Here is a 24,642-nt window from a genome sequence, read left to right as displayed (position 1 = left end):
AGCAGGTGAAGACAATTAGAACCTATTGGCACATCTGTATCTATCCATCTCTGTATCTGATCATAAAATAACCTTCAGAGAGCAAAGACTTTTGCCTGCCAGACTCACACAAGTTCCCTTTTGGCCAACACTAACCTGGAACTATATAGGGAAGGCGATTTGGAGAACGTGGTGCCCAGATTAATTGAATTGACAGAAGGGTGATCCAGCATGCTCTTGGAATGTGTGTCTATTTTTTTTTTTCTTTTTGTCTTTTTAGGGCTGCACCTGTGGCATATGGAGGTTCCCAGGCTAGGGGTCAAATCTGAACTGCAGCTGCTGGCCTATGCCACAGCCACGGCAACACCAGATCCGAGATGCCTCTGTGACCTAGACCACAGCTCATGGCAACACTGGGTTCTTAACCCACTGATTGAGGCCAGGAATTGAACCCACATCCTTGTGGTCACTAGTCGGATTCATTTCCATTGTGTCACAATGGGAACTCCCTGAATGTCTGTCTAAATTAAGTCTGAAAAGTTCTTCAAGGGCCTGGAGAAGATGTCAAAAGGACTCTAGGATGTAACCTGGCAACATTGACAAGCAAAGCCCTGAGGCATTTAGGCTTATAGGACAGCATTTTTTTTTAATGTATTAATTTTTAATTGGGGTATAGTTGATATACAATATTATATAAGTTACATGCATACAACATAGTGCATTCTCAAAATTTTTAGAGGTTAAACACCATTTATAGCTATTGTAAAACATTGGCTCTATTCCTGTGCTGTACAGTATATCCTGTTAGCTGATTTACTTTATACATAATAGTTTGCACCTCTTAATCCCTTAGCCCTATTTTGCCCCTCTCTCCTCCCCTTTCCCCACTGGTAACCACAAATTTCTTCTATGTATCCTGTGAGTTGTTTTCTTTTTTGTTATATGTACTAGCTTATTGTGCTTTTTTTTTTTTTAGATTCCACATATAAGAGATCACACAGTAGAGAACAGCCTTTTTTGTTTGCATCATGTCTTGAAGGAGTATGTGTTACTGGTTATGGAATCAGGATGTTGCACTGTGAATCTGAAGCCACCACTCACTAGATAATGCCCTTGCTTGATTCATTTAAATCATTTGGGCTTCAAGTTTCTCACTGGGTAGCTGTCAGTGTGTTTGTTGAGCTCTGATGAGATACCTTTATGAACATGGGGGGTAGGAGGGCAGCCGTAGAAGTCCTCCCACAGAAAGTTGGCCATATTTTCTGCTACCCTGCCTTAGCTTTGCCTAGAGGTTTGTGCTCTTTCCAGTAAAGTATAAAATTCATAAAAAACATGCTCTGGTTTCTTCTCCTTAGCTCTCTCTTCCCTGCTCCCGGCCTTCAGTAGAACCCCTTTCCTACCTCAGGTGGTGGTGGGAAGGGAGGGGAAGTTGATATTCCAAATGCCACCAGGACTTTGCTAACCCCTCTGCCTAGATGTGTTCCTACTAACCCCCAAGACTCCACCTACTATTTCTACTTGCTAAATCCTATTCACCTTTCAGCCCCCAGCCCAAAGAACATTCTCTTCTTCCTAAGTCTTTTCTGATTCCCTTCAACTGGATGCAATATGTTCCCTCCTTTAAACTCCTGGGGCTTCCTAGCTTTCATTGCAATAACTATACTCTCATGATTCCCTAACACATACCCAGTTGTGTACCTATTCTCCTACTAAATTTCACATTCTCAGAGGCAGGAGACTTGCTTATTAAGAATATGCAACAAATAAATAATTTCTGGCATCCTCTATATTACAATCCAGACAGAATGTGGTATATAAATATTTTTTGAGTTGAAAGAAAGCAAATTGAGGACATGCATCCATGTGTTGGTGCCCTAAGTTGCAATAGTCTGAAAGTACATGGCTGCCCATCATAAGAAATAGAAAATGGAGTCAGTGATCCCCAGCCAGATGCTTCTCTATTATTATGAATTTTTTGTTTTCATTTGATAAGGAATTTTCTTCCATCATGTTAATATGATGACCCTAGAAATGGGACAGTCCAAACAGAAGCCAGGGCTCAATCCTTCCATCTGTCCTCAGAAGTCAGTGGTTTTTGTAGAATTTTATAGTCATAGCAGGGGCTGCAAATATTAAGTAGGGCCAGTGACCCCTCTGTTTAGGTTATGGCCAGAGCTGTCACTGAGCCACATCCTCTCTGGGAGACAGTCCATGCACCCGAGATAAAGTTTCAAGAGGCCCTTGAGCCAGAAAAGTTGTTTGGCAAAGTGCCTATGTCTTTTGCCATGCACTCTCTCAGTTGGTGGGTTCCTTTCTCCAGGGTCAGAACAGTTTCAAAAGCAAAACTAGTATCAGGAAAGGTTCCTGGTTATCTCTCTACTTTTGAGCAAGTCACGGCCTCTCTCTGGACCTGTTTCTTCTAGAAAAAAAGGGAGATTGAAATAGCTCTTAAAGATCCCTGCCTCTGGGCTCTGATATTCCAGGACTTTATTCTGAGCTGTAGGCTGAGTTCCCAGCACCCTAGGGCCTTCAAAAGGTATGCTTCTGAAGGTACCATGGGTCTCGGCTGTTCTCTGGGCTCTAAGGTGATGATCTTTTATCTGCCATCACAATGGTCATTTATCGCAGACCTGCATTGGGTCTCTCCCTAATCCAAATTATCTCTGGTTGGTGTCACTTGAAACTGTCCATGTTAAAGAACCCCAGAGACCTTGGGGATACCAAATTACAGAAAGAGGTTGCTGTGTCTGGAAGTGTTAATGCTCTTCATTAGTCATTGATTATATTATGGTTACAGACCACAAACAAGTTCAAGTTCATCAAGTTCTTTAGCAGGAAGCATACGATGTGTTGAGACTCCTGCTCAGCATCTTCTAGCTGGTTTATTTAATGTATGGATATGATGATTTGTTAGAATACTAGTATGCCAGAACTGGAAGAGAATGTAGAGCTTAGCTAGTTCAAACCCTTAGTTTACCAGTGATGACTGGGAGCTCCTGGGGTCAGCCACGTACCAGTTTACAGTGGTGTCAGGAATAGGGCTCAGAGCCTCTGGCTGCCAGAGCCATACACTTCACTGCAAAGCAGAGGTCCACCAAGATAGAGCACTCTAGTTCATGCAGTTATTCATAAAAGAGTCTTCTCCCAAACTCTCCCTCTAAATCTATTTAGTCTTGTTTTTATTAAGCGCTAACGAGATCACCTTAACTGGTTTCTATTTTACGACATGTTTCAGCTAATAAACTGACCTAAAAAGCATAAAATTAAAAATACATAAAAAAGGCTTAAGAATTGCAAAAGACTCATAGTCTGGAGACCTTCGGTGTAGGACAAGAAACAGTGCATAAGTCAATATCCCCAAGATAGTTGATGTTCATAACAATGTCCATGGCTCACCAGGAAGGGGTAGATGTTTTACCTTAGAAAGTAGGGATTTGTATAAAGCACTTTAAAAGGCGTTACACACACACACCACAAATTTTTTAAATTACGGTTACGTAAAACTTCAGCTACTTGGAAAACTCAGATCCTCAAAATAACAAACCATCTGTGGTGTTCAAGGAAGTGACATCTCAGCTGTGTGCAGATAGGCACATTCTACAGTAATAATAAGGCTGGCGTGCGTTTGGCTAGTATCTGCAGGGAAGAGGAAAAAAATAGCAAAGCCATGATCTCATCTTCTGTTTACACTTCAATTCCCAAAGTTAGTGATTAATTGTCCTGTGTTTTGTTGCCAGGGCAAATTGTTTTTCTTTAAAACTCCTACTTATTTTAAATAAATAAATCATTAGTTTCAAAACAGAAGTGTCAAATGTCAAGATACTTCTGACATTTTAAGCTAATGAACAAAACAATGAATTCATTAGAAGCTGCTAGAGATAGGCAGTCTTTGAGAACTTTCCTTTAATGATTTTGAAAGGCAGCAGAAATCATTCTTGGTGAGAGATTTTTCTCATGCATCTTGGCTAAAATATCAATCTAGAGGTTGCAAATACAAACACAACCTTAAAAGGACCAGGGTAGGTATAAATGATAGAGTAGGCCAAGTGTTGGCAGTCACATAAATATACCAACCAGCTACAGCACTGTGCTTCCCAAACCAAACTCACATGAAATCTGCTTTAGGCAACCAGTTTGGAATTTCTCCTTGGGTCTTTGAATTCACCCAGGGCCTCTGGCTCTTCCAAAGTAGAAAACTCCTTTAGCAAATAGACAATTTTTACATCTGAATATTAACACAAATGCAACTATTTCTAGGTGATTCCAGTAGTTTCTTTATTATGAAAACTATTAAATACAGTTCCGATTACGTCTTTTCCTTATTCATAGAATTAAGAGTCACTTGTTATTAATGCCATTTGAGGTCAACCGTAATTTAGTTTCAAGCTATCCTTCCAAAATATCTTCTCCTACATTCCCCAAGGCTTCTCATTGTTCTCAGAATAGGTCTTGAACGTTTAGTTCTCGATGACAAATATTTACTGGGTAACATGCACTGAAGACATATCTGTAAAGAGAATGAAGTCTCACTCTCCTGCTGCTTACATTCTAATAGGGATCTTTCACCTTCCCTCTGAATACATTCCCGCTGAAACATTTGTCACTCTGCATAATAGCTCTGTCTCTGTCTCTTTTCCTCCGTCTGAACACCACCCTCCTGTGCATTGCCCAATGTCTTTCTTATATCCCATCACCTCCTTCCCATGCTTTTCTCAGTGGCAGGCACACACTGAATGCTCAATGAATAACTTTTATTATGTATAAAATTTCTTTTCCTGGAAATATAAATTCCTCTTTTTTTTTTTTGTCTTTTTTTTTTTTAGGGCTGCACCCACGGTGTATGGAGGTTCCCAGGCTAGGGGTAGAATCAGAGCTGAAGCCACTGGCCCGTGCCACAGCCACAGCAACACAGGAGCCAAGTTGCATCTGCGACCTATACCACAGCTCATGGCAATCCCGGATCCTTAACCCACTGAGCAAGGCCAGGGATCGAACCTGCATCCTCATGGATGCTAGTCAGGTTTGTTAACCACTGAGCCATGACGGGAATCCCATAAGTTCCCCTTGCATATAGAATCCAGCTGTGAGATTATCTAACTCTGGATTTGAACACTGAGTTATTTTTAACAAATAAGCCATTTTGTGGTCAACAGGAATGACAGATGTCATACTACTTCAGATGGACCTAAACAAAATGAATGAAACAGTGGCGGGATGGCCACATTGACTTAACCTGTAATGTGTCTTTCCTCAAAGCTCAGAATCTCTAAACCCCTTTCTTTGGGCTTTCCAGAATTCCTGGTCTGCTCGTGGGCAGCCCCTCTGTCTTTTCTTCTAGGGAAGCTGTTCATCTTATTCTCTTTTTCTTTAACCCCAAAGGTAGAAACTGAAGACCAGGTGCTGGCCACCTTCTGTGGCAAGGAGACCACGGACACAGAACAGACCCCTGGCCAGGAAGTGGTCTTCTCTCCGGGCTCCTTCATGTCCATCACTTTCCGGTCAGATTTCTCCAATGAGGAACGGTACACAGGCTTTGATGCCCACTACATGGCTGTGGGTAAGTTGGTTAAGTAGGTGGCTCATCCCTAGGTCTCCCTTTCTCTCTCAAGATTAAAAGTGCCCTGTGTTCTCTTCTTTAAAATGAACACCTGTGTTCTCACCACATAGATTCTGCCATTAATGTCTTACTGCATTTGCTCTGTCACATATCTTTTATCTACCTATCATTTCTCCATCTCGCAATTCATCTTTTTGATGCATTTCAAAATAAATTTCAGTACACTTCTTCATAAATACCTTAGCACACATATTGTTTATCTAGGATGCAATAGTTACTCACTTTTTTTCTTTTAATGTAAAATATACATTATTAAGTATGTTTGTTAAGTTTTGAAAAGTTTACATTTGCATGTAACCCAAACCCCTAACAAGATGTTGAACTGAACCATTAACCCTGAAAGTTCCTTCATGCTGCTTCCCAGCCACAGCCCACTCCCACCTCCCTTAGAGGCCACAACTGTCCTGACATTTTTTCCACTGTAGATTTTGCCTCTTCTAAAGGTTTGCCTCTTCTAAAGATTTTGCCTCTTCTAAAACTTGATATAAATGAACACACATAGAATGTATTTTGGAAGAGAGGATTCTTTTACTCAGCATAAAGTTTTTGATACGTATTTATGTTGTTGCAATGCGTTAGCAATTTCTTTTCCTGGCAGAGTAATTTTTCCATTGTATGAATACACTACAATCTGTTTATCCATTCTCCTGTTGACAGACACCTGGGTTCTATCCATTTTTTGGCTCTTATTTATAAAATTTCTATGAACCTTCTTGTGAACTTGTTTTCACTTCTGTTGGGCAAATAGCTAGAACAGAATTGTTGAGTCATGGAGTCGGTATAAGGATAGTTCTATAAGAAATTATCAAACTTTTTCCAAAGTGTTTGCACCGTTTTGTATCCCTCCACTAATTTTTTGGCTGCTCTATATCCTCGCCAACATTTGATGTTATCAATATAAAATTTTGTAATTATTCTGGGAGGTACCTAGTGGCACTTTATTGTGGTTTTAACTTGCATTTCCCTTGTGCCTAGTGATATTGAGCATCTTTTCATATGCTTCTTAGCCATTCTGGTATCTTCTGGGGTGAAATATGTGTTCATTTTTAAATTGGGTTGAGAACATATATTTTTTTATCTTTATATTTGCAATGCCTGGAATAGGGCTTGACTCATGTCAGGGATTTAGAAAGAGAGAGGTGATGTGAAGAAGAGGTTAAGAACCCAGGTTCCAGAGCCAGTCCACCTGGGTTTGAATGTTGACTCTACCACTTACTATCTGTGTGACTTGAAGTAAGTTCTTTATTGGCTCTAAGACTCAGCTTCATTATCTATAGCAACGGGATTGTAACAGTCCTGCTTGCTATTATCACGTCTGTTAGAGAATAGTGGCACCACCAGGAATCTTGTTGCCTGGGTTTGAGCTTGGCTGTCTGTGATCTTGGGTAGGTTACTTCATTTGTAAATGGAGATAATGGCTACTTGTGCGCTTTAGGTGAGGCTCAAATAAAGGACCTCCCAACACAGTGAGTGTTCCACACTGAGTGCACTCTAAATGTTGGCTATTGTCTTCATCATCATGCAAGGATTGGTTGACTAAGAGGCTTTAACTGCCCTGCAGATGTGGACGAGTGCACAGAGCGGGAAGACGAGGAACTGTCCTGTGACCACTACTGCCACAACTACATCGGCGGCTACTACTGCTCCTGCCGCTTCGGCTACATCCTCCACACAGACAACAGGACATGCCGAGGTGGGGCCCAGTGATGCTTCTGTGCATCACCCACCCTTATGTGCCATATTTTCCAATAAGACTAGGGGAGGCTCAGAGGAAGGACAGCTATGCAGTAGGAACAATTTAAAATGAAATCTGAGAGCTGTGCCTCAGATATCACATGGATGAAGATGCTGAAATGCCCACCGGCCTGGAATTTGGGTTCAGATTCTCAGAGGACTGCATTTGAGAAGCCCTAACCTCTAGGCCATCTTTCTTCCTGAGCAGCAGGAATTTCTGCTCTTTAGTCCCAACTTCCTCTTCCACTATAGGGAACTGGTCATGTAAGGGAAAACCCAGGTTTCCTAGTCTTGAGCCATGAACTAGGCCTCTTTGAGCCATAAATCAGGCCTCAGCCATCAGCCCTTTTTCTCTGCTCTTCCACGCCCCTCAAGTTCCTCTCTGATAGAGTGATGCCCAGTGCAAAGGAAGAAAGAGGGAGGAGAGAGGCAAAGACAGAGACAGCAAGAAAATGCCCCATTCCTCCTGGCTCCCTTTGCTGTTACCTCTCATCAGTGTGCCTTCTCTGCCCTTGTCTCCGGGCTGGGGTAGGGATGAAGAAATGGGAGGACTCAGCCACTTTCCATGCAGGACCCCCCCCCCCCCGGATAGTGGGATGATAGCCACATAAGCAAATGGTAAAACGTAAAAGTGCTATAAAGGACGTGTGGACATGGCACCGTCAGACCTAAGTCTGCATAGCAAAGTGAGCAAGCACTTCCCAGAGGTGATGCCTTTGATGAAGATGAAAGAAAAGGAAAAAGAGGGCACTCTAGATAGAGAGAACAGCTTCTGCAAACATGACAACACTTGGAATGTTTGGGGAATTGCCAGTAGCTCAGGATACCTTCAGGGTAAGGACCTGTATTTTTAGAAAGATCACTGGAAGCTGAGTGAGGGATTATTGGAGGAAGGCAAGGCTGGAAATAAGAATTCTTTTCCCTCCCCCTTCAAAATTCTACTTTCTTCCAAACACAACCCTATAGGATCCATCAATATAAAGCTGGTACTACAGGAGTTTTCTTAAAGAGGGTTATATTTTCTATGGTTTTCATTCAGTAAGTGTTGTCTACTATGTGCCCAGTATAGAGGGGCTAAGAATGAGCAATGTTTCTTAATCCTATTTTTCATCTTACCTCTGCCCCCAGGAGTCTTTTAAACATTCTCTTCCTATTTGCCTCACCCATGAAATTTCAATAACATGAACATACTGTATATATGTTTCTGCCCTGTATGTCTCTCTCTGTATTATCATAAAAAGAGTAACAACTCCTCCTCCCAAAGAACCAATTTTGGCCCCCTTGGGGGCAGTGTCACCCCCATGAGAGTGCTTGGGGTAGAAGATGAAACCATGGGGATGCAGAGAGCACTCTAAACCTTGTTCTGCCACTCTAGCTGTGGTACTTCAGGTTAGTCACAACGCCTTTCTGGGACACAGTTTTCACATTTGCAAATGAGCAGGATAAACAAGGGCTTAGAAAGAACTGACATGCCAGATCCAGGATGAGTCAGCCCCAAGACACGGACTCAGTGGCAGATAAAGAGGCTTCAGCAGGGCTAAGCCATGGCCGGGATCCGGGACACTGGGTCCTTGGCTGCAGCTGTGGAGGGGAATGGAGCAGAGGCCCTGAGCTCAGAGAACCTACAGCCTACTGGGGACAGGAAAATCCATTAACGGATATATTTCATAAGGCAAGTAGTGGTCCGCAGCATGAAGAGAAACAAAGCAAGGGTAGGGGCCAGAGAGGAAGGGGTGTGTGAGGTCCTGTATTAGATGAGGGATCAAGGAAAGCTTTGAGTAGAAACATAATGGAGTCCTGGGCCAAGGGATGAGCTGACCACTCCATCTCAGAGCCCATCTGCCCCCCACCAATACCAAAGAGTCTGACAAGAAGGCCTATCACACTCATTGCCTTTAAGTCTTGACTCTGCAAATGACCAGGTGTGTGATTTTGGACAGTTCACTTCCCCTCACTGAACTTGAGTTTCCCCATCTGTAAAATGGGGATAGTGATTCCTTCCCCACTTGCCTCTCGGAATCCTGGGACTATCATACGGTAGCAGATAAGAAAGGGGTTGCTGTGGCCATGCGTCTGATGTGCCACTTTGCTCCGGTGTTTTCCCCACAGTGGAGTGCAGTGACAACCTCTTCACCCAGAGGACTGGTGTGATCACCAGCCCTGACTACCCCAGCCCTTACCCTAAGAGCTCCGAATGTCTCTACACCATTGAGCTAGAAGAGGGTTTCATGGTCAGCCTGCAGTTTGAGGATATTTTCGACATAGAGGACCATCCTGAGGTATCCTGCCCCTATGACTACATCAAGGTAAGACTACAGCAGGCATATGTCCTGGGAATGCTGGCACATATTGGCTGAATTGGGAAAATTGACATTCTTGACCCCTTACCTTCTCCTAGGATTGGCTGCTGAGCAGCTTGCTTCAAAAATATAAGTATTTAAATTCATGTCTGCCAGCTTAATCAGATCCAGTCTAGGGATCTTCCCTGATCCAAAACTAGCCCTTTGATTACCTGCAAAACCCTCCTGTCATGTAACATAACATCATCATGAGGTAACACCAGGGTGCAGTCATGGGGATCACCACACATCTCATTCCTGAATCTGTACTGTGAGCCTTATCTGGGCACATAACCTTTCAGGGCTTCACTTTCCCCTTCACCTCAGTAAGGATGACAAGATGAAGATGCATCCAGGACTTTCAAAGAAGCCTTCTCTAACTACCTGTATCAAATGGGAGTTAAGGAGTGCTGGTTCTCCAAGATGGAAGGAGAAAGAGTTAAAGTCAGAGGCAGGACTCAGGACTGGGAGCCAGGAAATCTGGACCAGCCCCTTCCCTTTTCTCCATCCCACTGCTTCTATCTGGGTCTAAACTCTGCATTTTTTCCTGGTCAGTGGTAAAGCTACCTAGGGGGTTTTTGGGCTTCTACCTTTGCTCTACACAGTCTCTTTTCTCATAGTATCAAGGGCAAACTTTATAAAAACCAGGTTACATCGAGATTGTACTTGGAATAAACAAATTCCTCAACACAATGTGGCCCTTGCCTACCTTTCCAACCCCAAACCATAGCACTCCCTCTGTTCCAGCCCACTGGCTTCCTTCCTCTTTTTTTTTTTTTGAGGGCCACACCTAGGGGATATGGAAGTTTCCAGGCTAGGGGTTGAATTGGAGCTGCAGCTGCTGGCCTACACCACAACCACAGCAATGTGGGATCTGAGCCACATCTGCAACCTATACCACAGCTCATGGCAGCACTGAATCCTTAACCCACTGAGTGAGGCCAGGGATCAAACGCATATCCTTGTGGATACTAGTTGGGTTTGTTACCACTGAGCCACAATGGGAACTCCCCTTCTTCTTCTTGATACTTGCCAGGCTCTTCCCCACCTTTGGGCTTGATCTTTATATATGCTGTTTTCTCTGCCTGGGAAATAGTCTCCCCTCCTCTTCAAATGACAAGCTCCTACTCATCCTACATGTTTCAAATCCAATATCACCTCCTCAAAGAAGCCTTCTCTAATTACCTATATTAAGTTACTACCTATTATATTAATGATGAATTATGCAGACTACATAGATTTTACTATATAAATCATAAACATATAGCATATATTTATATTATATACATATATTATCCTGATTATTTTTATAACACTAACTATGGACTGTGACTGTTTTGTTTATTATTTATTAGTCTGCCCAGAGTAGACTGCAGGGTCTTTGAGAACAGAGGCCTCCTCTAGCCTATGTGTCTGACAGGGCTCTGCCCCTTTCTGAGCCATAATATATTCATCTCAGAGCAGAGGATTATTAAGCTGCCTTGTCCATTTCCATCGTAAATTATAAATGAGAGAGTAGAGACAGAACCCTTTGGTGAATGGTAACACCTACTAAAAATGTAAGTGAATGCCACAGGCTCACATGGAAGCGTCCAGAAAACCCCAGCTGCAGAGTAGAGACAATCACTGCAACAGCCACTGCCACTCAGATGTGACCCTGCTTTTTTTCTATTTTTCCCCTCAAGATTAAAGCTGGTCCAAAACTTCTTGGGCCCTTCTGTGGAGAGAAAGCCCCGGAACCCATCAATACCCAGAGCCACAGTATCCAGATCCAGTTCCGCAGTGACAACTCAGGCGAGAACCGGGGCTGGAGGCTGTTGTACAGGGCGACAGGTAATTGGCCTCTCCCCTCCTGGGTCACACTTGGTCTCCCTCCTGGGGCAGTAACTGGGGACTGAGGGAGTGGAGGCCTGGGGCTCTTCCAGGGATGTGGCAGGACTCCCAGCTCTGCCACTGGGTAGCTTAGGACCAAGGCAAATTCTCTCTCCTGAGTCAGTTTCCCATCTATATAATGGGAGCAAGGACAGCAAGGATGGTGGATTTGGACTAAACCTAAATTGCAAAACTGGCTGCACTTCAGAATCGCATGAGGAGATTTTAAAAACAACAACAAAAATATGTTTCTTGAACTGCACACCTTCACACTGCTCTTCACTGGGCCTGGAGAGGACCCTCCCAGCTCCAGCCTTCTCCCAGTATGGGACAGGAATCTGGGTGTGAGTCTGTAGCTCAAAATGTTTCATTATGGCAGCATGGCTCCTTGCGTTCCCCAGATTGACGAAGTCTGCAGGCCTCATCTCCCAGTACCTGAAAGCAGCCAGTCCTGGTCCAAACTCTGCTAGAGCCAATTGACCCAAGGGGCCTGCAGTAACTCAAGGAAGAAGAGGGTAGACATCAGTGACAAGAGCATAGCTGGTGTGACGAGTGAACTTCAGAGACTGATACCCAGGCCTTGCCTGCATCATAACATTCAGTGCCTGCTTCTGGACAGAGGTGTGAAGAGGATATTAACAAAGGAGGGTTTGTCCAGGAAATACTTCAGGGATAGGAATCCTATCCAGTTTAGCCTTTTGAAGAGGAGGCTCAGGGGCAGATAATCACAGCCTCTCTAACATTTTGAAAAATGGTCTTGGGAAGAAAGAGTGATTGGGGTCATTGAGAGTGACCCCCAAAGAGCAGACTATGCCCAATGAGTAAAAATGACAAGGGTACAAATTTCAGTTGAATATGAAAACTCTGTGGCTTTAATCAGAGGAGTCTAGTATGAAAGGTAGGGGTCGGGAGGTACTGAGTTCCCTGTCCCTGCAGGAATACACATAGATGTTGGGGGTCTGCCATGGAAGATGTTGTAAAGAAAACATCAGGCAAAAGTTGCACACAATTGACATTTAGTATCTTTTCCAACCCTGAGTTTGATGAAATCATCTGGTCAACCACCTCATTTTGTAAATGAGGAAACACAGGTCCCGGTTAGAATTGACCTGCTCTGGATTCCAGAGTAGGCCTTCTTTGGGGCCTGGTAGGTCCAGACCCCCATACCCAATTGTGTGGTTTTTCCACCCCTACCAGGTCTTGCATTCTAGGGAGTGGCTTCTTGTGACCAGACTTTGTTTTCTCACCTGCTCCTGTCATTGCTCCCCACCAGGGAATGAGTGCCCCAAGCTGCAGCCGCCTGTCCATGGGAAAATTGAGCCCTTGCAAGCCAAGTACTCCTTCAAAGACCAGGTGCTCATCAGCTGTGACACTGGCTACAAAGTGCTGAAGGTACAGAGCCTGGCGGGGGCTTGAGGGTGGTGGGGTGGGCAGAGTAGTTCTCCAGAGCCTCCCAGGGCAGATGTGCTTCCAGAACCTGGCCTGGTCCCACCACAGTATTTCCTAGCTTCCCCATTAACCTCCAAAATGCACCAGATGTTCCAGTCTTCTGAAAATTCAAAGCGTGTGTCCCAGACTCTCAGTCCTGAGAGTGGCACAAAAGTCCAGAGCGTGGGCTGCTTGAGTTTCAAAATATGAAATCCATTCAGCCTGACAGTTGGTAAAACAACCTTAAAAAGTTCATCAGGCTTTGGAGAGAAACTGGGACAGGAAGCAGAGGTTTAAGAGGTGGCAGTTGGGCTCTGCTCACTTTCTGAAACAATCCTTCTCCTAGGTATCACCTGGTTAACCTAAAAACAAAAGCACCTCCCAGGCCCCACCTGAGGTCAATTAAAGCAAAATCTCTGGAGTCGGGCCCAGCAGTTGCTTTTTCTGTTAATTTGCCTGGGTGAGTCTGATGTGAGCCAAGCTAGCAGACGCTGCTCTCAAGGAATGGTAATCCAAGTGGGGTCCCACTTCAGCAGGACATCACTTGTTGGACATTCAGTCTTGGTCCCAAGGCCAGACCCGCGATTCAGAACTCTGGGGGTGGAGCCCAGTGATCTGTGCAGAAGCCCTCAGGGACACAGGGACACTGCTGCTTAGTCAGGTTTGAAAGCCACTGCTCTGAAAAAGGAATCATGGGTACAGGTTTCCCTTCAGAGACAGTTGCCCAACCCCCATCTGGCACACAGCGCTTGCTTCTCCCCAGAGCAGGCACAGGGATATGAATTCAGCGTCTCTCTTCCTGGTAGCTTCAAGCCCTCGGAGGCCCATGGCTGGGGAAGCTCAGCAGAGGACAGCCAGGTTTGGAGTTTGAGCTGATTTCTCTGGGAAACAACCACCAACCCCTCCACCCCTCCTTATTCCCACAACTTCTTCCTGTTTCTCCCTAGGATAATGTGGAGATGGATGTATTCCAGATCGAGTGTCTGAAAGATGGGACGTGGAGTAACAAGATTCCCACCTGCAAAAGTAAGAAAACACAATTGGTTGATTATCAAGATCATGAGCTCCCCAGTAGTGGTGGGATCCAACCAGAGCCCACACAAGGGGAAAACCTGGCAAGTGTGCTCTGAGAGGGTTGGGGCAGAAATTCCACGGACACATCAGGGTTGGACAAAAGGCTATTAATATCTCTTTCAGCAATAAGATGTTAGGATTCCAAAAGAAACTTTTTGTGGGTCCCAGTTTACTTTCTAAATACTAATTTTACCTCTGCCTGCAGACAGGTTGCCAAATTTGCTAGAGGAATAGCTTGTCTCCAGGTCTGAAACTAGCCCTGATAATTGCTAATTTACGAAGCTATTTTGGCACCAGTGCCCAGAGCTGAGTGACCTTGCTCGTCTTTATGTGGCCATCAGCCACATCCACTAAGTCTCCTGGGACAGCTCCTGAGCTAGGGCTCTGCAGGAAGGGCTGTGGGGCCAGCACGGAGGACCTACGTGCAGCAGGGGATCTAGTGCTGTGCTGGTCCTTGGGACATAGAGTTCTTGCTTTGGCTGTGCTCCTAACCCACCCTGGGACTATGGACAAGCTCCTTCACCTCAGCTCTAAATAAAGAGTCTGGACTCGTTTTAATATACTAGAATATATCCTAGTGGTTCTGGAATAATGTGGTCCATGCAAATCACCTAGTGAGCTTTGTAAACATACAGAGCACCAGCCACCACCTCCTCCCCCGACTCAGATGATTTCAGTGCAAGGACCACAGTTTTAGAAAACTTATCTGTGGCAATGGTGATGTGAGGAAGTGATGATAGAAAGGGAAGGACAAGAGAGGGAGGGAGGGAAGGAAGATTTACCTGAGAATGGAGAGGTGAGAAGTCAAGCCCAGCCCCACTTCATGACCTCATGTAAACTTTGGAGTGCCATCCTCTTCCCTTCTCCTAAATGACTCAGTTCAGTAGGCAGGCCAGATCTACTCCCACTGCTCCAAGGGGACATTGCTAGGGTGGGGCTCCCTGGAGGCAAATTTTGGAGCAGAAAGTGTTTGTTTTTAATTTACTTTTTTATTTGATGATGTGGCTGGAGTCAGAGCCCAGTTTGGGAAAGGGAGGCCTTTTATGGCTTCAACAAAAAGTCTCAACAGACATTCACTGGATGCCTGTGCAGAGGTCCACAGGGAATTCAGATGGAAAAGACAAGGTCCAGACATCGAAGAACTCAAATGCCAGCAGACGCATCTGCCCCCTCCTCCAGCACATGGCTGATGTGTATGGCTCTGTGGAGTTCTCTGCAGGGCAAGGCAAGGGAGTGCTCTGACGGAGGAGGCAGAAGGTATGGGATGGAGAGGACATGACATTGCTTTGGAGACAGGAAGTTGTAGATTCAGATCCAGACTCTACCAGGTCACTGTCCCTAAGTGGTTGATTCACACTCTTCTGGCCTCAGTTTCCTGCATTCTTGATTGTTCTGAGGATGAAATAATGTACACATCATACCTATGGAGCACCAGGAATAAGTAAAAGCTCAATAAAACTTATTTCTTTCCCCCACCCAACTCCCTATTAGGAAGAGGTTTGATTTCTCTCATTTGTATTTTTTGAAAATAGGAAACTTTGGGAATAATTTTTTTCCCTGATGAAACACACATTTTTTTTATTGTAACAGAAGTGTTGATAGAATAAGGTGCTAATGTATTTGATGGTACTATTTTATGTGACATATAGTACTATACAGAAGTATGCCTGTCATTTTGTACTAAAGAAAAGAGGAGGTTTTTTCCTCCCTAATATGACCAGGTTCTCCCAGTATAGCCTGGATCAGGACTATTAGAATCCCCAGAATTTCTGATTGTTCACTGAGTAGGTATTTATTAAGCATCTCTGACCCAGGTATGTGCTGGATTCTGCAAAGATGAATAGGACTGAGAAGTTGAGAGTCCCCAGGGACTGTGGGGAAAGGGATTGGGAACAGACAGGAAGCATGCATGTCCAGTATAGAAACTTGCACTGGAATGGGAGATGGGAATTACAAGTTGTGGTCCTGGCTCTGCCTCCACCTTGATGTAGTGACCCCAAACAAGTCCCACTCCACTCTGATGCCATCTGTCAAATGAGGGTTTGGACCAGATGAGTGCAAAACCTGTTCTGGGGGCAGAATGTTAGAATTGTCACAAGCCAATTTATGACTGTGCAAAATTCTCAGAATGGCACACATTCCGCAGTCCCAAACTGTCCTTCATACTGGCTGTACCTATACTGTGCATTCTTAATCAATTCTGGTGGAGTGATTTCTGTATTTCCTGCATGAACTGTTTCTGCTTGCCTTGCTAATTTTTCTCTTTCTCTTCCTTTTCTCTCTCCCTCATCTTTCTGCTTCCTTTCTCTGTACCTCCTGACCCGTGTTTAATCTTCACATGGTGGCAGAAACGGAAATGGATGTGGAGAGTGAACCTGAGGCAGAGCAAGTGGCAGAGTGAATGACGGGGACCCCACACAGTGCAGACATCCAGGAATGGATCACTCACAAGACCCCTGGGTCCTAGAGCTCCTCCAGCCCTCCCCACCTCGCCTACACTCCATTGCTCATTTCAGTGCGGATTAGAATGGATGCTGAACAAGGCAACACAGTCTGAAGCGGTTGAAACTGCCACATGTATAAGAACAATTCTCCTTTTGATGGTTCACCCATCGCTCAAACATTATGCTGGAAAATAATGAAAAGACAATTTTTTTAAGCACTTCTATGTGGACTATACCCTTCTCAAAGGAAAAATGGCTTTGGTTCTAGAGTAACATTTAATATACAATTGCATGGTCTTAGGTGGGCCAGGTCAAAGTGGGCCCTGGTTTCTAATCCAGTCCTTACTTCAAGATTATATGGGCCAGAATGCCTGTGACTTTATGACTTTAATATTTTTACCCATTGCTACTTTCTTACCAATCACAAATAGGTAAAACAACTCGTATCGCACGGATGTCTTAGGAAAGCTAGACATAGTTTCATGCCCCAAAGTTTCTCTTCCATCTCTGCCTAACACAGAGCGGAAATTCCATCATCAGAGATCTTTCCACTAGGGCTTACAAATTTGCCTTTCTGAAAATTCCCTAATTCAAGTTTTTCAGGAGATAGGCATCACACTTGAAAGCAGCAGTCCTCAGCTCTGGTGCTATGGGATGTCCAGTGGGTCATTAATAATGATAAAGAAAGGGCTGTGGAGACGGGGAGTCTCTGCTTCAGCCTGAACAAAATCTGGGTGGACATATCAGAGAACCCCTGCATTACACTGTGTCTTCTCAGTCTCTTTGGTGATTAAATGGCTTCTTGATGAGGGCAGAATTCTGCAAAGTCAAACAATGAAAGGTCTGGAGACTGCAGGGCCATCCTAGGTCAAGGGTGCCCTTGAGAAGATAGGGCAACCACTAAAGATAAGCATCAATTAAATTAGTATTTTAAGGCTACCAAGTATAAAAGGTCTTGTTCTCAGTAGATAGATGAGATTATAGTTTAAGATTTGATATGAACCCAAATAATTGCCATACTAGGCAACATAAGATACATGCATCAGAGAGAGATGAATAAAGCATCATACAAGGAGAAAGGAGGAAGCAGCTCTATCCAATTAGAAGGATGAGAAAAGGCTTTCAGGAAGTGGCAGTGTTTGATCAAGGCCTGGAGGGTGGCCAGGGCATGAACCACAGGGTTTCCCTTGTGGGGAAAACAGCAGCACGCTGAAGGGGGGGTGGTCAAAGGTAAGGCTGGGGTGGGGTGGGGCATCCCTGGGCCCGAGGCCAGGTGAGCTGATTGTGCATGATTCCCGAGGAAGCCCCTAGACTGTGTCAAAGCATCCTCAGGATGGCAGGTCAGGATGGCAGGTCTTGGGAGTTTCCTGATGGTCTAGTGTTTAAGACTTGGCATTTTCACTATGGTGGCCCAGGTACAGTCTCTGGTCTGGGAACTGAGATCTTACATCAAGTCACTGCATGCTTCAGCCAAAGAAAGAAAGAAAAAGAGAGAGAGAGAGAGAAGGAAGGAAGGAAGGAAGGAAGAAAGAAAGGGTGACAGTGGAGACAGGGTGTGGGTGGCACAATCTAGCTCAGAGAATGATGAAAAAAGGAGGGCAAAGAAATGGGGAAAGGAAGAGCATTTTGATTTCAGAGTGTGGAAGTGGCCAGACACACTTTAGAGAAGAGGATGAGACCCTTCCTTAAGCAAAGAAGATAGACTGGAGGAAGCAGGGTCCGGATCTAGCATCTCGGATTGTGCCAGGCCAAACTCAAAGGCCCCTCGAAAAGGAAAGTTGTCTCCAGGGCCCAGAGAGATGCAGCTCTTTGCCTGCCACTGCAGACTTGGGAAGAAGGTGAAGCCTTCCCCACTCAACATACGCAAGCTGAAGTGACCCTCTCTTTTCCACTGTCACCCCCTCTGTCTAGTTGTAAGCCCAGCTTTATCAGTGGCAAAGTTATTTCCCTGGTGTGAAGTGGAAGCAGGCCCTTGGTCCAGACAATCTCTCTCCTCCAGTGCTGGCCAAGAATAGGCTCTCAATGCCCTGACCACTTAGCCATGTCTAAGACTGACCCTGGAATTCCTCCACCTAGAATTAGGTATTAGGTCTTGAGGATAATTTGGGCAAAATAAACTGCTAGTCTGGAGTTAAGGGAGACAAGAGTAATACAAAGATTCAGCCACTGATCAATGGCATTTCCTAAAAAAGGAAGAAAAGTCTGCTTTGAAACTCAGCAGAAACATACATTTTAAATTGTTTATAGCTTTGGATAGTAAATATTATTGCCCCCTCTTGTCATAGTCTGACCTACATGCTACTTTTGGGTGATCAGAACAAATAGAAATGATTTCTCCTGAGGGATTGAGGCCAGGAAACAACACTAACCAGTTCTCCTGGCTTTTGCCTTCTTTGTGGATAGGAGATGTCTACCTAGTAGGCATTTACTCCCATCCTTCATCCCTCTCTTCCACTCCAGAGGGCCTTGGAATCATTTCTGTTTCTAAGTTAGATTACTCTCTATTCAATCAAAAAGATGATTTAGAGTCCTAAAGTTAAAAATCACAATGGCTAAGTAGCCTCTCGGGGTAAATTGCCCCCACCTCTGTTTCCCAAGGAGAGCAGGTAAAATTCAGGAAGAGGGAACTCTGGCTTTAAAATATAGTCCTCTGAAATTATCAGAACATTGACAGCCAGTGTTCACCATTACATAGCTAAGATTAATCACAGGCCATTTTCTAAAAAGCAGATCCTTAAGAATCATCAGTCTGGTTTACTTAAAAGAACACTGAGTTTAAAGTCAAGTCTTATTCTCAACTCACGGTGTGACCTTAGACTAGTCAAGTCTCCTCCCTGGGCTCATCTGAAGGGAAAGATGATATTCTAGATTGCCTGACTTAAGGTTCTTTTCCACCTGTGAAGTTCTATGATTCCTGAGAATTTTCAATTCTGATAGAGGCTGTTTGACCTAAAATTAACATTACCTGAGAAATGTGCACCATCCCCTAATGAAGTCCCTTGAAGAAACCTTGACAGATTGGGTCTTCAGCCTATGACCTGGCTCTTGGCAGACTCTTACTTGCAGCTTCCCTAAGACCTGGCTTGATTGGAAAGCTCTCCTAAGACCACCTGTGAGCAGTAGGCATCTTCGGTCTTGCCCTATAGCCACCCTCAACATCCAGCCACCAACAACTGGAGGAATTGAGCAGGTGAAGACTAAAAGTTGGTCCACTCTGGCCCTCCTCCTGCCTCTGTGTCTGCAAAGAGCCAGCAGGGTGGGGCTGTGTACTCTTGCAGGAGCTGGGTTTCTTTTGGTTTGTTTTGGGTTTTTTACACCAAGATCCGATGTGAGCACAATAACTGTTCTTACTCAGCATGTGGTCGGGGCTGGAAGCACTGAAGATTCTTTGGTTCATGTCAGCCAGAATTTTCTCACTGAGCCATGGGCTTCATGCTTGGGCAGAAGAGGATAAGAGGATTGCACAATAGAACTGAGAGTCAAGGAGAGGGCCCTGGTGGGAGAAAGACTGGGATCTGCTTGAATCTCAGTAGACCTGCTTCTGCCCTGGAATTGACACCAGGCCAGGTGAGTTGACCACACAGTAGTACTATAATACATGGGAGAGACCCCAGCTGCAGGGTCACCATTGCTCTCTGGAGTTGTGTGCAGTGTACAACCTGCACATCCATATGAGACAGACCCACCCCAAGAAGGTGGCCTTAAGAAGAAGAGGAAGAGGTAATTGAGGGGTCTCACTCTCTTCTCTCTCAGTTGCGGACTGTGGCACTCCGGCAAAGCTGGAAAATGGGCTGGTCACCTTTTCTACCAGGAACAACCTTACCACATACAAATCTGAAATCATATACTCCTGCCAGCAGCCCTACTACAAGATGCTGCACAGTACCACAGGTGAGCCCTCCATGCTGAACCAGCCCGCTTCTGCCTCACACACTCTGGGTCTCAGGGTTAGGCAGGGGGTTGAAATTCCAGTCATTGGCCACAGTTTGGGAGGAACTAGGGAGAAGAAATACTTGGTGACATGCCTCCCCTCACCCTGCCTCAGACTTGCATCTAAAAATTTAGGCTGCATGGCAGTCCTGTACCCACACAGACACACTCACAGACTCTAGCAGAGAAGGAACTTTTAAGGAGATGTAAAGGCCAATCAGTTCTGCCTCTGCCACAGACTAGCACTAAGAAAGTTCTGATTGCTCCAGGCTTTGCTCCAGGTCCTCCCTTCAGAATGGGAATCATGGTAGAGCTCATGGAGCTACTATAAGCCTCATGAGATGGGGATATGACTGTGGTTTATGAAAGGTTTGTTAAGTGGGGAGGCGGAGGTAGGGCAAGTGGGTCCCAGTGAGCTGTGTGACTAACCATGAGAAGTGGCTTCCAGGGGCTGGGCGGCGCCCAACAGGCAGAAGTCAGATTGCTCGGAGCCTTGGATACTGTACTAAAGATCGTGCTGTTTATTTTTGAGGCCAGTGGGGAGCTATTGATGATTTTGAACAGAAAAGGGACAAGGTCAGATTCCCATTTTAGAAAGATGCTTCAAGTGGCAGAGAGGCCTGACTGGGATAGAATGGCATCAGACAGACTGTTTGGAAGACTTGCAATGATCCACAGCAGAGGAGTTAAAGAACCCAATCTGTTTTCCATGTGCTGTAAATCAACCATGTTTGTCCTTTCTTCAACCTTTTCTCCCTTTCCCAGGTGTATATACGTGTTCTGCCCAAGGAGTCTGGATGAATGAAGTCCTGGGGAAAAGCCAGCCCACCTGCCTACCAGGTACCTCACCTTCAAGTTCTCTGCCTCAAGGTCTCCCATGAAAGGCCCTCTGGCCACATGTGCTCTGGCTGTTAATGGCATAAGGGGTGGAGGGCACAATGCTTTGATTATTTTTAAAGAGATCTCTCCAGGAGGTCAAAGGTCAGAAAAGCCCAGCATCACACTTTCTCAAACCAAACAGCCTCTAAGTTCAGCCTGTATTCTTGTACCGGGAACCTTCCTGCCTCTTCTCTCTCAGCAGTTCTACTCCCTCCCTTCAGGTTTTTCATCCCACAAGTTGGTATTTGCACCTGCTTTGCACCAGGAAACGTGATAAAGTGAGCAACCCATCAGCGAGCACTCCCTGTGTTACAGAGGATATGAAAATCATACAAATACCAAATGACCATAGGACAGAGCAATGAGTTCTTCCAAAGAGAAATGTGTTCCGGTCTTAGTGCTGGGCCTCTCCTGAGCTTGCCTACTGACCCCACTTTAAAATGAAAAGAGAATTTTTTGGTAATAGGAAGTGCCCCTGTGCATACTGATTTGGAGGATAGTTTACAGATGTTTATATTAGCATTCAAATTATAGTTGATTCATATCACAGTCATACTCTATACATATATTCAAATTGATTGGTAAAATTATAGCCCCAAATATACACTATAAGGTTAAATCAATAACCCACAATAAATAAATTTAATATTTACAACATAGATATTTACACTTATAAAAGAAATAAGAATAGCAGTGACTGAAAGAAGCAATCATTCAAGATGGCACTGGGAAGGAGTTTCCATCATGGCGCAGCAGAAACGAATCCGACTAGGAACCATGAGGTTGCAGGTTCTATCCCTGGCCATGCTCAGTGGCTTAAGGATCTGGTGTTGCCATGAGCTGTAGTGTAGGTGCATTTGATCAAACAGCAAGAGCTTTGCAGTATGGTTAAGTGTTGCTGACATTCATATTTTACTGAATAAGAGTACTGGGTAAACTGAGATAGTGTATTATTTGAATAGCCTATCTTAGTAACCATCAATATTCACTCAGTAGGCTTCTAACATTAGAATTAGACATTCAAATGGAAAGGCTATGGACCAGTCTACTATTATCTTTAAGAACTGAAGTAAGTGATAACATTTGGGCATCAGCTTTGGCCATTACAGGTGCTATGCCATCCAAGAGAAAGAAGAAGTCCCTGCATGTGGTTGTCTGGGAGTAGAGGGATGAGGACTAGTTAGGGAGACTTCATTTAGGAGGGTTTTATGTCTAAGAAAGAACTCAAAAAAAAACTCACAAGGAGCTGGAACAGGGGACAGGTCAACCCACCCACACTCTGCTGATGGCCATCATCTCAGTTAGGCTTAGGCAGGAGCACACCCAACAGCCACAGCTGATGAAACCTCAGAAAATATGAGGAATGGTGGAGCTCTGGCAAACCAAAGGTCAAAATCCCATTTCGCTAAAATACTATGTGGGCCAAAGAAAACAGCAGTGCAGGTGGATTCCATCCTGTGCAGCCATGTTATAACCTCTGGAAGGAGACAAGGTACTGAGCTGGGAGTCAGGGGCCTGGGTCCTAGACTGGGAGAGTTCTTTTCCTGATTACAATCATTGGTAAGTAATCTTACCTCTCTGGGGTTAGGGTTTCATACCTCAGAAGTGAGAAAGCAGGACCAGGGGATCCGTGATGTTCTATGACTCTTAATGTTCATCATCCTCTAGATTTATACAAAGCATCTTGAATATAATGAGTCATGAAATTCTTTTAACACCTGGTATTGAGCAGAACACGGTGTATCATTGGACTAGGCCAGAGAGTTCTCAATTCTCTCCTCCAAAAACATCAAGATTAAACCCAATGGAAAGCCAGAATGGAGAAAGCCATTTGATCTGGCATCAACATATCCACTTTTCCAAGGCAACTGTTAAGCAACTATTATTTGCTCCTTATTTCACACGTGAGAAAACTAAGCATCAGGGAGGTGTCATGATTCATCCAAGGATGGAGACAGAGCTGGAAGGTAAACTCATGACTTTTGATGTCAGCACAAGCAATGCTGAGCTCTTCTTGACTCTGCCATCCCAATGAAGCCAGAATTCTAGAATATCACATTTTTGTTTTTAGGGCCCTCCTTTCGAACCTGCAGTCTTCTAGAGCCCAAATCTGACTTCAGCACAGCTGAAGCTCTAGTATTTCAAGGTGATTCCATTGTCCCAGGAAAGACCGGATGGAGAATGGTGGCAGCCTTAAAGAATGGCTCCATTTCCATGAGCATTCTCAAAGGCTTATTGTATCATTCAGCCTCTTAAAAGGACAAGATCCTATCAAAAAGAAAAACAAACTTTAGTGGAAAAAATGAAGTTAGAGTTAGAAGAAAGGGTTCTGTTGCTGGCTTTGCCACTAATGATTTTGAGTTTGTCACATGCCTTCTCTGAAGCCTCACTTTCTTCGTCTAAATTGGCTGTTCTCCAAGCTTCCCCAGCTCTGACATCCTGTGACCTGGGGAATGCCACTGGCCCCTTGGTTGGAAAAAGGCACCATTCAGCACTGGCTTTGTTGTGACCATGGACTGAACCACAGGCATGGCCCTCACCAGCACTAAATGAGTTGTTGTACAGGGCCAGTCACAGGCCTGCGTTGAGGTGTCGCTTTGTAAGCTGCTGCTTATAAATGGGAGTCTGGCTTTCAACTCTGAAAGGCCAGGCCACAGACAACTAGCAAACATCAGCTCACATCTGGCCTGGGGTGAACAGCAGGGTGCCTCAGGATCACGTAAGAAGCATTTGGCATCAGGAAGAAGAGCATCTGAAAAGCATTAAGTTGCTGAAAGCCTGACCTCTCAAAGTTGCCAAGGAAAACACAAATATTCCTTCGTCTTTAAAGTATTGTGAAAGGATCCAGGGCCTAGGAGTGTAGCCTGGCAATTTGCAACCAGGAGGAGGCCCTCATTCACACAGGGCTTAAGCCCCCAGACCTAAGCACCCTGCTGGGAGGGGCTCTTGAGAGCCTGTTCTTAGCCGCTGGTGGGAGGGGGCTGGTACTGAAGACCCTCTGCTCGTGGGCCAAAGGCGTTTGGCTGCAGGAGGCTGGTGGTGCATGTGTATGCTCAGGGTACAAGTCGGCGGAACGAAGTTTGATCAGCCCTTTCTTCTTCCTCTGAAGAAGGTACTACTGGTTCCTGGGCGCAATGATGGGTGGCTCAGAGCAGAGCCCATGCATCATTGCTTGTAGATTATGCCACCTTTCCCTAACCTTGGGAGCTCTGGGCAGCCCTTCAGAGTATGTGTCCTTTAGACCAGAGAAGAAAAGGTTAGAGGGCCCAGGACAGTGGTCTTCAAATGTAATGAGGCATTGTGGGATATGGGAAGAGACATAGATCTTAGAATCTAGTTAAGCCCC

General features: G+C 44.8%; 1 protein-coding gene across 11 annotated transcripts in view; it reads left to right on the top strand.

The window, feature by feature from the left end:
* Window positions 1-24,642, top strand: part of MASP1 (mannan binding lectin serine peptidase 1) — an 89,972-nt gene that overhangs the window by 21,864 nt on the left and 43,466 nt on the right. For 10 of the 11 annotated variants that reach the window (XR_002337460.1, XR_001304500.2, XR_002337459.1 and 7 more), the window contains 8 exon segments: window positions 5,359-5,536; window positions 7,158-7,289; window positions 9,440-9,636; window positions 11,355-11,502; window positions 12,815-12,933; window positions 13,917-13,995; window positions 20,241-20,378; window positions 21,183-21,257. Coding sequence is in view for 6 of the 11 variants with exons in the window: in XM_005657110.3 (XP_005657167.1) it covers window positions 5,359-5,536; window positions 7,158-7,289; window positions 9,440-9,636; window positions 11,355-11,502; window positions 12,815-12,933; window positions 13,917-13,995; window positions 20,241-20,378; window positions 21,183-21,257 (1,066 nt within the window). In the remaining 5 variants the exon portion in view is untranslated. 11 annotated transcript variants of the gene reach the window in all.

The sequence above is a fragment of the Sus scrofa genome, chromosome 13 (genome assembly GCF_000003025.6).
Source record: "Sus scrofa isolate TJ Tabasco breed Duroc chromosome 13, Sscrofa11.1, whole genome shotgun sequence".
NCBI classification, from domain to species: Eukaryota; Metazoa; Chordata; class Mammalia; order Artiodactyla; family Suidae; genus Sus; species Sus scrofa.
This window is presented reverse-complemented; position numbering and strand designations above follow the sequence as displayed.